Source organism: Gymnogyps californianus, chromosome 4 (genome assembly GCF_018139145.2).
Source record: "Gymnogyps californianus isolate 813 chromosome 4, ASM1813914v2, whole genome shotgun sequence".
NCBI lineage: Eukaryota > Metazoa > Chordata > Aves > Accipitriformes > Cathartidae > Gymnogyps > Gymnogyps californianus.
Window position 1 is genome coordinate 13,459,524 of NC_059474.1, and position 13,901 is coordinate 13,473,424.

Below are 13,901 nucleotides of genomic sequence, written 5' to 3' on the forward strand. Positions count from 1 at the left end.
CATCAGGGCTGGACTGTCTAAGATCTAACTTGTTTAAAGTTAGCTTGGGTATTTCTGCTGCAATCTGCAATGTAGATCTAGTCTCAAATATAGGAGAGGGTATGACCCAGAGTGAATGTTCATTCTGGATAGAAGTACTAAGAGAGGACTAGATAGCAGAGAAAACCACTATTTTAAAGTCAGCATTCTCAAATAGTGAGACGTAAAACTACTCAAACCGAAGGGAGTGGATTTGCTATCTTATCCCTGGCTTAGAGCTCTGAGACCCTTCTCTGTCATGCTGAGTAGGGTTGGAGGAAGACTAGGGGAGTAGCTTTTTATCACATTATAATTCCTCGTTGCTTTATCCTTCTAAATGAAAGGCAGCCAATGAGCTCCAGTATTTCTGAACAGGAGTATGATTGTACTATATAATCTTATTTTCCTGGACATTATGAATAAATAAATAAACAAACAGCAAAGCTAATTTTCTGATGGCCTAACTGGAGAAGTCAGTAGCTAAGCGTTTTACATCTCTGTACATAAACTAGATATGCATAAAGGGAGAGAACATCTGGCTCATAAATATTCTCTTTTGGTGAGCAAATTCAACTGCAGTGAAATATAACTGTTAATAAGGGTTAGCTAAATATTTCGTTGTACTTTTTCTGTAGCTGACTAATTGTATGTGTTATCTTATTCCATTTCAAGATGACATGAGAAACTTTGCACTGTTTCACACAGTTTGCAGATGTTAGGATATGGTTAGAAGCAAATTCTGTCAAAGTGCTTAAAAACCTCCACTGACTTCACAAACATTAAATCAAGGTAATATTTCAAGATAGTCTGCTTTTGGTGCAATTTATGTAACTACTAAGCATTTTTTTTTACCATCGCAGTGCTTTAAATCTCTTGTTCTTCAAAAATAATTAATTCAAAGTTCTGTGCCAATTCAAAATTCAGTTCCATTTCATTTAAAGCCATTGTGTTTTACTAAATGAAGTACAGAATGATCTGTATATGAAACGTTTTGTTAGACAAAGATGTAAGTATTCAACCACTATTTCTTTCAATTGCAGTTCAAGCTTAATTGTTCTAATTCAGGTAGAATGATGAATTTGGGGTAGTAAAATGGAGACTTGGAGTACCTGACAGTGCTCTATTTCAGATATTGAGAGTTTAAATTATTAAAGGCTGTGCTCTAAGTGTCTGACAAAGCTAAATAGAAGCTCTTTGGGAGAATGTGTTTAAGAGAAGAACAAAAATGTTCTGCAGGAGCAAAACAGGATGGCCATGCATTCAACAGGTGTTTATAAATAGGATCACGCAGGAACCCTCAGGACCAATTGCCTTCTAACACCTAATACCTCCTCTCTCATGCTGCAAAGCTTCCTGGTGGAAATGTTTGCAAACATGATCAACAGTCATTCAGCCAAAGATTTGTTCTCATCTTCTTCGGTTCCTTACCACTGTTAGGCTACACTGTTACCAAATCTTAATTCTCAGTTCCATTTGTATCTTTGCTAGTTTTGATTCCTTCCTCAGGGTACTGGCTGCCTCCTGCTTCAATTTCTGGCTCCTTCCTTTTTTCTTTCTCTACCTTCCACTTTCTCCAGTCCTTCTCCCCAAAACTCTGACAAAGTGAAATACAGGTTTCTTTCTCTCCTCAAATCATTTTCTCTTCCTATCCTATCAGGTTTTTCTTCTCCTGGCACAGATCCAGTTTTTGTTTGCTGTGCTCCTTTTAACTCTTCTATTTTGTTACTGACACCCGCAGTCTGTATTGGCATCTCTGTCATGCCTGCCCTTGTCTTTTACTTTCCTTGTCTTTTACTTTCCTCCTTGTCTTTTACTCTCCACTGAGACTTTTACTGAACATCTTACTCTTTAGAATGCATCTTAATATGCTTAGTCTCTTCCACCTTTGGGGAGGAGAAAAAAAAGAAAAAGCTCTTGACCTGCTAGCCAGTCTTCCTCCTTTTACCTCTAAGCTCGCTCTATTCGTTTGTGCAGTTTTCAACCTCTTGAATCCAGTTTTTGTTTATTGCTGCTCTCCACAAAGTCTCTAACGACCTCCTTTTGAAGAAAGCTCAAAACCAGGACTCCATCCTCATTACTGACTCACTGTTTACTTTAATGTGTCTGCTGATCTGTATGTAGCTCTTCCATTTTATAGTTTGCTTGTAAATTCTTTAGGATAGGGCACTCTTTTATTCCTGTGTTTGTGCAGTGTTCAGATCAATTAGTGGATTGTTTTATGAGTAGGACTGTGAACTACTGTGAAAGTACAAATAACTAATATATTTTTGATCAAAGGTTCCTTTCCCCGCACCTTCTCCCTGGATATTTGACCAGATCAAATTATGTAGGTTATCAGTGGGATTGATAATAAGTAGCATTTTAAAATGGCACAGCTAGTTATCCACAAACGTTGTCTCACAAATTTGCGTTGTGCTACAAATTTAGAGCGGAATTTTGCTGATCTTTCTCATGTGAACTGACCTACTTAAGTCAGTGGACTACTAATATTTGCCACACAGTAAGGATTTGGCTCATAATCTTGGGGAAAGCATTTGCGTGCACACAGGGAATATTGTCTAGTGTTTTTATTAAAGGCTTCCTCCTCACTCCATTCCTCCTTACAAGATTTTTTTAACTTAGAAGCGGGAAGAACACAGTAAGCATGAGCTGACCCGGATATGATGCCTAAGGAAGTTGTCTATGAACCTCTCTAATTCAAATGGTGAGAGGAGAAAATTGTCTCTGGATGGAGTTATTATTTTGACTTCACAAAAAAAAGTCCACTTGGCTCCTAGAGAAAATGAAAACACCTTTAACTGCTTAAATTACACCTAACAAATAAGGGGAGGAGGCTCAAAATGATAGACCGTAGAAATCATAAATTTTCAGCTGATGGAGGACAAATAAGGGGCAATGATTGGTGAGCTTGTGTGGAAGGGCAGGAACATTCTCTCAGGCACTGTAGAAACTGCAGACACCCTGGTCACAGAAATTTAGAGGTATTTACAAAGAAAATTATTTGCACAATGAAAAAAATGGTTTTTTCACAGGCTGTCAGTGTGGCTTTTTTGAGACTTTACACATAATTCACACAATTTATTATCTATTTTTTTCAATAATAAATTTTCTATACAATTCTTTTTCTTGGAAAGGAGAGAACACATGTTCATTTTCCATATGTTTGTAGATATAAATTATTCCTATGCATTTTTACTCAACTGTGTTGTTTGATTTTGGGGATCAAATGCCCTGCAAGGTGACATTTCTTCCAGTTTCAGCAGTCATGATAGCAATGGGAGGAAGCTGCTCCGTGTTACCTCCATAGAGGAATCCACACTTCCTAATGCTGCATATTGAACTTGGGTGCCTGACTAACTTAAGCTTCCAATATACAAAATGGAGAAAGAGAGGTTTCTGATTCAGATGCTCTTAATTGCCGTCCAAAAGCTACACTGAGTATATAGGGAGCTTAGGTTCCTAACAGAAGCATGTAGGTTATTTTTCTAAGACCAGACAGTTTGACTGTCTCCTGCACAGATGCTCAAGGGAAGTGCCTTCTTGACCCAGGTTGGTCTAACCATGGCATTGAATAGTTGGGTGTAAACTTGCTGTTTGTTGTACTCTTTGCCACTGACTTCAGCAGAGTTGGGATTTCATGTGCAGTGTGTATTGCTCACAAACCCTTTTGTCTTTGGAAGAACAAATCCGAGATGATAAAATAATGTGGCAGGGAAGGGCAAAATAAACCAGCTCCATCACATGGATTAGGGTCACTTGATACAAAATAAATATCAGTATTTGCAAGGCCTCCTTCCTCATTTCAATCAAATTCTAGGTATATTTTCTCATTCTTTGTATTTACAGGTTCTCACAGTTACTTTCTGAACCGTAGCTAGTATTGTCATCAAGTATTTATGCTGTACTTGCTTCCAACAAACAGGTAAAAAATTCAGAATAATAGGCTTCAGGATGGTCCACCCAAAGCTGCTGGCATGACTGGATCCTTGTTTTGGGATACCACTTTGTACCTAAGTCTTCAGCTGTGTACCAGGCCATGCATATCCATAAGGAAAATGTTGCCGATTGTGAGGCAGCAGGTCCTGGTTTGTTTGGTGTTGCCACTGGCATGCTTACCCTCTAAACGGAGAAAGAGAATCGTTTTGTGCACAGCCTTGAAAAGTGGATGGCACCCGTGTGTAAGCAGACAGGATATCCTGAAGTTAAAAGGATTTGGTACATGAACAAGCATGGGCAAAGACAGCAAATGACTGAAGAGGATAGGGCAGGCACTGGAGAGCTGCTGGTTACCACCACAGTATTCGCTGATGCTCTCAATGCAGAAATATAATTTCTAGTATTGTCACCTACAAAAGCTGCACATAAATAAAGTGTGTTCTATACAGATGCAAGTATTGAATAACTTCTTTTACCTTCCCACCTTCGCAGATGTGAAGATTTTATAATATTTACTTGCCAGGTTGAAGATGGTTCTGTTTTATTTTGCTTTATCAATGAGAAAGGGAAGAAGGTCATTCCATTGCTATTCTTCTTTCTCTCCCAACCTTACTTCATCCTGAAATGAGGTGTTTATCCCTGGGCAGGTTTTTACATAGTTCTCTACTTTTTCCAAAGTCACATGCCCATTTTATAGTAATAGCAGGGTACTTGAATTTACCTTCAAGAACCATATGTCCTAGCTTCATTAAAAAAACAAAAACAAAACCAAAAAACTGTGCAAGATTCATGCAGGATTACACAAAATGCTGTAGTAATGCTGACAACTGAATTGTATTTTTTGTGTTCAATTCCAGGGTCTAAACCACAGGACTGTCCTTCTCTCCTCTAAACTGGTTTTGTGATTGTGTACTCCCTTTTCATGCTGTAGTGGTACACAGCCATTTGTTTTCTATTCAAATTTCTAAACTTCAGTGGTGCTTATACCTTTTCAGAATATGTGCCTTCTGCAGCAAACAGTTCATGGTTTCATGAACAGATACTGAAAGCTTAAGGAAACTGCTTATCGGTTCAGTTGAAAGAATTTTGCTGTAATATAAGCCATTAAACAGTTCAACTAAAGAACAAGCTTTATTTTATAATGCAAGTGAGTAATTTTCCTCTTCTACTTGTTTTCCTATTTCTGAGTATACAGATTTCAACATTGCTTTTCCAAGGTGATGGGATAATGCAGTGAATAAAAGTAGCAGGTCTAAGAAAACCCCATGACCTACAAACATTCCCTTTGTCCAGCTTTCCTTTCCTGTACCGGGAAGCCACACAGATTGTTTTCTGGCCCTCATTTTTTTCATACTTTGTAATTTGTCTGTTATCTACAAAACTGGAGGGAAAAAAAAAGATAAATAACAGTTATTTTATCTTACTTTTTCCAAACGGTTGCCTTGCCTCTAACGATTCCATTTGCATAGGCAGATATTTGGCAATTTCAGTAATATTTACACAGGCTGACATTGAACGACTGTTGCTTTTGCTGCATATGACAGTATAGACTAGCACAAAATTGTGGCCGCATGTTAGTGTGCAGTACATGTCAATGCAAACCCATTTAAGCACCTTGAAGTTTTTTCTCCCTCATCCCCTCCCTTAATTTTTTCACTGCCCATCTCGCCAGCAGAAGAGCTAAAATAATTACCTGCAGTCTCATTTTTCACTTTACTACATGCAGATCTTGTGCGGTTGGGCAGCGAGCGGCTGACTGGGAGGGGCCTGCTCTGATGCAGCACAGGCATATGACAGCAGTAGCAGCAACAGCAATCAGAGCCCTTCTCCGGGCGGGTTTTGCTGCAGTACGCTGATTGCCACTTTACAGCATCCAGCAAGATCCCCAGCAGCAGGCACTTGGAGGAGACTCTGCGTGGGCACTTGTTTAAGGAGTACCTGACTAAACAATTGGGTTATTCTTTAACTGCGGGAGAAGTGCCTGTATTCCCTTCACGCAAGCTCCCTACTGGCTTTCTGCATTCATAATTTATTGGAGCCGTTTCTCCCTCCGTCTTTCTCCCATTACTTCTTTTTCTTTCTTTTTTTTTTTTTCTTTTTTTCCAATCGTTATTCGCCCCCCCAAAATCTGTGCTGCATCACTAGCTCTCATTATGCTGTGCTCAGTAGCCCAGTGTGTTCTCTGCCTCTGCTAGGCAGTGGCAGCATGGATGGTGCTCTTGTGACGACCTCTGCTGATGCTATCAGTCCACTGCGGATAGGCATGCTGAGTAATCCTGCTGTAAATGGGCGAGGACACGGACACACGAAAAATTAACCACAGCTTTCTTCGAGACCACAACTATGTGACTGAAGGTAACATAAATACTGTCATTACTCTCTTCTTGCATTGCATATTCTATGCCAGGAGTGCACTGTCATGTTTGGAGATGTAGGCTGTTCCTTTTTTTCCCTTTATTTTTTTTAAACAGGGAGACTTTCAAGGCATTTTTTTGTGTGATGTAGCAACAGAATCTGTTTGAATTTGCTAAATCCCAAAGGCATTCTGTCATGCTACGGCAGTATATGAAACTATATGGGCTGAAGAAGGTCTTGCATTGTGCTGAGTTTCTGCTAGCGAGGTGTGCAGCACCTGGCATTGAATGCACAGTAGCTGCAATGTGGAAGATTGAAAGCAGTTGATTCCTTAAAAAAAACCCAGAAAGATTTGAGAGCACTAAAGTGAGAGAAATAATCTGTAAAGTTAACTGTTTGCTAGTGTAATAAAGGTTATGCATCTCATTTTGGTAATTATAGCCTGAGCATCACAGATATTGCTGAGTTGATTGTTCCCTAGAGAACCGTATACATTTAGAAGGGATATGTAAGCATAATCTTTTGAAATACTGCTGCCTTCTTTCCATCCTCTGTGTATGTGCAAGGTACATGAGAAAAGAAAAGGTACCTTCATTTTAAATCAGTCAATGGCTGGTAGCTTATTACATAAAAAGGAGTTTTCCTGCAGGTGACACACATTACATGCTGAGAGAATTTACCTTGAGACCAGTGAAATGGTTGGGTCAGGTACTGATCCATATTTCCTTGCCAGAAAGTTGGTTTAAGAGCAGGCCATTTTAAGATTGATTGATTGATTGAACAGGAGAAATGTATTTGTAGGTGCTTGACTTTGCAAATATATTTGTGCATGCAGAGTTTTAACAGCACTTTCCAGCAGCAGAAACAGTACTTCAGTGTAGGCTTACATAATATGAACATACTTAACATCAGGGTCAACCAATACTACTTGAGACTCAGTCTCCAGATTCTGTCGTCATTTGATCAATGCTCAGTCACTTAATACTCCCATGCTGCATCCTGAAATGTGATCAGCTGATGCTCTCTTGATTATTGATGATTTGCATTTTTTTAGAATGTAGAAAACAGCAGGATGATTTCGCCATACTGGGAACACAAAGCAGATTTTTCAGAAGAAAAATTATAAATGCTGTGTACTGTAACTGTTACCACTGGCTGGTGTAATTGTTTGCTAATCTCGCGTCTAGGACATTCTTCGCATTCTGGTTCATGTTTCAGTGCATTTTTTACTTTGTTTTGAATTTTTGGTTAATGCTTTTTGTCTGAATGATGATTTATGTTTTGAGATGTAGTCACCTGTAATAACATTTGAAGAAACTTTATCTTAAATTTACAAATTTGTGCCTTAGATTCTGCAAAATGCACAGTATAATTACTGCAGTGTACTTGCTACATGTTGAGATTCAGATGTATATTTAATGGGCATGTGCAGCTATGTTAAAATTTGGACTTTCAAGTCTGTCAGTTTTGTAATCTGAGGAAAATAATCCCTTGTGGATTTTGCAAATCAATATTATCCTCTTTTATATAAGTGTTTTAAAAATTAGATGGCGATTTTTAGTATTTTTGGGGACACTGCTGACACAAGTGTTAGATTTTCTCACGTTTTATCTTCACTTGATATTTGGATCAGAAGGACTGGATGTTCTTCCGTGATTGCACATGGAGTGGCTTGTCTGAAATGGGTCAAAATATACCTTGAATATCAATGTTAGCCTGTATTATATTTTCCCTGTGATCAGAAGTCGTCATGAAATATGTTGGCATCTGATTTTGAGGTAGATGAAGTATGGGAAGCCTTCAGTAGCAAAGTGTTAGTTCTTCAGCTCTGACTAGTGTAATGTTTCTTGCGAATGCTCAGTTGGTCAGCTGTAATTAAATTCTTCACATCTGTTATATCTGACATTGCCATACCTTTTAAAAGATCATGAAAATCATGAGAGAATGGATTTATCTGTGAAATTTTTCCAGGGACATCTTCAGCTCAAAGAGGACCATCACAAATTTTAATTTCTTATTGATCTACTTTTTTTAAAATGCATAATGAATACGTAAGTTAAACTGGTGCTTAAAATGCACTTTGTTTGTTCTGTGGTTTGGGTTGGGGTTTTTTTGCTGGTGTTTTTTTTTTTTTTTTTAGATTTTGTTTAAAGATTTGGCTCCATGAAACAACCTTTAACATTTCTCATCTGTAAAGGCCTGAAGTCCTTTCACAGTACTTGCATTTGGTCCTATGATATGTTATCATAGTGCTGCATGTATGATAGTAACATACATACAGAAATGCGGTTGCAGGCAGTAATGTGTTACTTTGTTACATTGGAAAATAATTTCATTGGGGCCAAACCCAAGCCTTTCTTTTGGGGTCTTTGGCTTTTGTAATCCACTATTTAAAACAAAGAAATACTTTATATTGTATCCAGTGTATTAGAGAAGTTACTGATTCGTTGTTGTCTGTGAGTAACTACAATTTTATCTTCTGTTTTCAGTTTTAAAATCTTGGTAAGAGGTGTCCTCTGTCCTTGCTGCTCCATGCAGCAGACTAAATTCATTTACAAAAGGAGGTATTTCTGACCTTTTAATGCACTTTCTTCCTCTCTTTTCCCTGAGGAAAGTAAAGCCAACAATAATCAAGAAGATGTGGATTAACTAGAGTATTGCGTTAGTTCTCTTCCTCTTTTACTTCTTCAGTGATTTAAAAAAAAATAAAAATCAGGTGACATGAATTCATAGGGTATGGGAAAACTGTGAGCCAAATCTCATTTGCTCTGCTCTCGCTAGTGGACTAAGTGTGTTCCTAATGAAACTGCTTGCTTGAGCAAAGTCAAATTTCATCTCTTTGATAGGTCATTATTTTGTAACATTGAGGTTATCTGTATCAAACATGACTTTACCTTGACTACAGAAAATTGAATTGGTTTTTAAATCTCAGAAATTCCTTGATTTGATGGTTGATGTTTTACTGTTGATGTTATACTGTTTCTGGTAAGAGGCATTTTAGACACACATATGACAACAGTGACTACCTGGACTTATTTCTCCCGTTACATATGCATATCTGCAATAAAATCAATGGAGTTAAAACCAGCAGGACTTGAATAATTTTGTCATTGTAAGTCTTAAAAGTATGTTACAGTTGCACAATGGAAAAAAGCAATTTAATTCCAGCAGCAATATACAGTAAGTTTTTCAATGATCACTTTCAAAAATGTTTTTTGAAGGAAAGTGCTTTAATTGGAGTTGTTTGTGTGGGGAAAACAGAAAAGACCTGATGAGACTTGTAAAGAAAGAGGAGAAAGACCTGAGGCCTAGAAAATGTGACCTGTTAGGAAAGATTGAACTTTTTTATGTGAAGGTGGTGAAACGCTGGGATATATTGCCTAGGGAGCTTGTGTAGTTTCTGTCACTGAGGTTTTTAAAAGCAGGTGACATAGATGTCTGTAAGAAATGACATGGGGATAGCTGAGCCTCCTGTGGGGCAGGGGGATGGGCTAGATGACCTCTGAGATCTGTTCGGGCTTGTGATTCATTGCTGAGCCGCATTTTATCTTTATTGCCTTTTGCACCCCAGCTGTGGGAACCAGCTGCCCAGGAGGTGTTGGGTCAGTAAAATGTATTACTTCCACAACACCTTCAGAAGAACTGAGAAGAGAGGAGAGGCACAGTGTAACATGGGAAAGAAGATGGGCTGGATGGGAGAAACATGAGCCTTGTTACTTACAGGCAAAGTCTGTTAGGGGAGATGGCAAGAAAATTGTAGACAGTGAGTTGTGGGAAGGGATAAAGGAGGGAAAAGGCTTGTGTGCTTTTGGGGGCAGAGAATGTCCTTCAGTCCGAGAGTTCCCTTGACATTACCTGTGCTTAAGATTAATGGTAAAACTGACAGGACTGATGATGTTCTTTGCTGTCTCAGGACCTTGGGATCAGCCACGCAGGATCTGATTCAGAACAGTGAATTGTATGGTATGTTTGCTATATTCCTGGCAGGGGCAAAAAGTTGTGGGAAACAGCAGTGCTGCTCCTTTGATCAACTGCACTGTTTATTCAGTTACTCTGTATTTTACAGATTTAATGATTGACAGAGAAATAATGAACAAAATTCACCGTTCTTACCAAACTGTGTTAAAGGATGTGATTCACCTCCACGATCCCAAATGTATCCGGAGAAAGGCTTCTCTGGTGGCGAAGGCATTCTGCAGATTGTATGCAGACAAGTCTAGCATATCAACTCATCCCTGCCTTTTTATGGATTATCGCTGTTTTGGGAAGAAATAAAAAGTTGCTTATACTCTCAGTTTCTAGAGAGAGGCAGGTTCCTCCCTTGGTCTAGGCCTGCAAATTCAAGTGAAGCCAGTGAAGTTGCACAGGTGCAGTGGGGCAGAAGCTGACCTTCACTATCTAGTCATTTATATGGCCGAATGGTGCAGATTGGTTCCATATGGCTTAACTTCTATTAAAAAGTTAATGATGTTAATGGTGTATTAACCTCCTAAAATGTGATATTTGAAGAGTAATGAGAACTACCAGTGTAGTGTAAAACATATTGAATCATAACCGTGTGAAACATTTATTATAGAGGATGAAAAAAGACAATTTTTTTCCTAATGATTTTAAAGGAAAATCCTCTGCAAGTAATGCAAACAGATTTTGAGGGCTTAACTAGAGAAATTAGTATCTCTGTTCTCCATTAGTCAAAGTTAAGGGAAATTATCCATTTTCATCTGCCAAGAAGAAACTTATTTATAAACTTGTCTTTCATAAATATCTCAAATTAATTTGAATAAGAGCTGACTACCTGAGAGTATGGGATGAATATAGCGAACAGGTACTGCTCTGCTGGCTCAGGCTCACCATCAATCTAGTCTGCTCACTTATTTCTGAGAGTGGCTGGTAACAAGCTTATTAAGAAAAATGCAAAAGGTAACTCTTCCTCTCTTAACCTCCAGCAATTCAGGATTTATGTTGTGAATATTGATGATTTTTATCTTTTTACAAAACTAATTTAGAAACAGTTTTAGAATAACCCTAGAAATTATTGCTTATTCTTATTCTAGTCACTTGTGTTATTTATTTTTTTCCTCAAGTCAAGTACAAACAGAGGTAAACCTTGTTAAAGCATAACTTTGCCCCTTGTTAAACAGGATATAGTTATGTCTTTTTGTGCACGGATTTGATTCTTCTTTCATTCACAATGCTATTCAGATGAATGTTGTGGGTAGCCTTGAAGATTTGGATTAATAAGGTTTATTCCATGCAAGTGACGTTGCTGACTTTGTAATCTTTATTCATGCAGCTTAGTTGGGAGAAGCCATGGAGGCAGGGCTAGAGCACAGCTGTCACACTGGCTTGCACTGAAGCCCAAACTGTTTGCTCACCCACTCAAACCTGCAGCTGGATGTGTGGTTCAGTGTGCAGGAAGATCAAACATTAGTACTACCTGAAGCTTGGATCTGCACAGCACAGACATTTAAGGCAACGTCCAATATGGGCAACACGGGGCAACTATTTGTTCAGGCAAGCCTGGAAAAAGCAATATAGATTTAGCTGAAGTGAATTACACTGTCAGCAATGCTTGTCACTACACAGTACCAGCTACACATTCAAAGTACTCCGTAGATATAATTTTCATACTACATCTGTTAGCCACTCATAATATCATTATCTCTATTTTACTTGCCAGATCTGCTTTCTGAAGAAATCATAATCAGGAGTAGCATTAGGACAGTTAACCCTAGACTGGGACTTTGGAGTTTCTTAATTTGCTGTTCCCAGCATTCCCAGAGAGCAGGGATATGTTAGTGTTAACTTGTTACTGCGTCCGCAAAAGACCTGCCTCTTCAAGGAAGGGGTTAGTTTAATGACTGGCTGTTAGATCCTCCCTAAGAGAGCACTTCAAGCCACTCTGAGCTGCGCGACATGCTTAAAAGGCATGGAGTTAACTTGGTTTGGATCTCTGTTTAATGTCATGCCTCCACATGACAATTATTCACCCATGTCACATGTACCCTGTAAAATGTTACCAAGTGTGACTAAACTGGGTTGCAATCTTCCCCGTTTGCAATGGCATAAATCTCTAATGCTGGAGCGCTGGTTTTGGTGGGTTGCCCTCAGGGACCAATGGTAACCTTGGCTCTCTTTGCATGCATATATAATCAACAGATGATACCCCACTCAGTAAATAAATAATAACTATATATAGTTGCTGTGTAGTGTTAGAAGTCCTGGAGAAGTGAATAAGATGTATTAACAAAAGAAAAGCACTGTCTAGAATATTAGCTACATGATAAGCCAAGCTGCTTCCATGACAGTGAGTACACAAAGCTGCAAAAGAACCTGGTTGTACCAGTCTGGGGCTTTTCTCAGGTGCCAGCAGTGTCTGAGTGGCACAAAAAGACCAGTTAGTTTCAGCAATTTAGCCTATATGCAGTTTATTCATACGTATATTATGAAATATAGACAAATATGGACTAGAAACATTATAAATAGAAATGTTTATAGTATATTTAACTGTATAACTACTATACGTAATAGATTTAGCTACATATAAACCTTGAAAATGGAAGTTCAGGTTGTCAGCAGTACAGTGTATGTGTAAGATAAAATGCAGGCGTAAAATGCGATCTATGCAAGCGCTCTCTCTGTGCCAGATTTCTTTCTAATTGAAACTGACAATTCAAAAGCATCGAATACTGTAAAACTAAACAACACTGTGCAGGTAGAGTCAGTGTCATTGTTCACCGCAGGAGCAGTTTATTTAGCATGTGCATCATTATGGAAAGAAAACTGTACTTTGCAATGTACTTTGTTTTCTACGTAGACCTCAGACATTTCAGCAATGTATCATCTATTTAAATGGTGAGTTTAGAGAATAATAGATGTGGTTCTTACATCAGTTTAAAATGTGAAACACAATACAATAACACTGAATATTTTATAATACAAAAGAACTGAGTATCTTTTATTACAGCCATAAAAAGATAATCAATCATTACTGCTTACATTGTGTTACTACATCATTACTAGTTTCTGGATCTTTGAGACTTCCCTTCCACAGTTTATTTCATCCACTGTAGTAAGGCTTTGTATGGAGGAGTATACGTTAAGAGAAGGCAAGGTATTTGCTGGCTAGTATTAATGTTAACCTAAGAACTACAGAAATAGTTGATCAAGAAAGTGCCTCAATATGGCTACACGTGCATTTAAAACTCCTTCTTGTTTAAAAGACAAAAATCCCCATAATAACTTCCTCTAATTTTCTGAGATAATTACCTACTTGACCATCCTTTCCCTAATGTGGCCTGTATTACTGGTTCCTGGTGAAAGTTCCCCAATTCTTTACGAAGAACAAAAAAACAACCTAGCAAAGCAGCCTTATATATGGTAAGAGAATTCCTTTTCTCAGGAATGTTTCCTTGCTGAAAAACTATTGTACCTGTTATTTTTATTGCTTAAATGCAAATGAAAGCAGACTGTATTTTGCCAGTGCAAATACAAGTAATAAAAATGTACATTAAGAGACTCAATTCCTAATAAAATCTTTCAGCACAACATGTCATGCAGCTCAGTGACTTTTGTGAATTATTAATATGACA

At 38.2% G+C, this 13,901-nt stretch overlaps 1 protein-coding gene across 2 annotated transcripts in view; it reads left to right on the top strand.

Annotated features, from left to right (window-relative positions):
• The first annotated feature begins 6,236 nt into the window (after positions 1-6,236).
• PPP2R2C (protein phosphatase 2 regulatory subunit Bgamma) overlaps positions 6,237-13,901 on the top strand; it is a 142,728-nt gene continuing 135,063 nt past the window's right edge. Inside the window, exon 1 of one of the 2 annotated variants that reach the window (XM_050896031.1) lies at positions 6,237-6,309. In XM_050896031.1, the coding sequence (XP_050751988.1) occupies positions 6,240-6,309 (70 nt within the window). In that variant the 5' untranslated portion in view covers positions 6,237-6,239. The remainder of the gene's footprint in view (positions 6,310-13,901) is intronic. The other variant, XM_050896029.1, reaches the window with a different exon arrangement.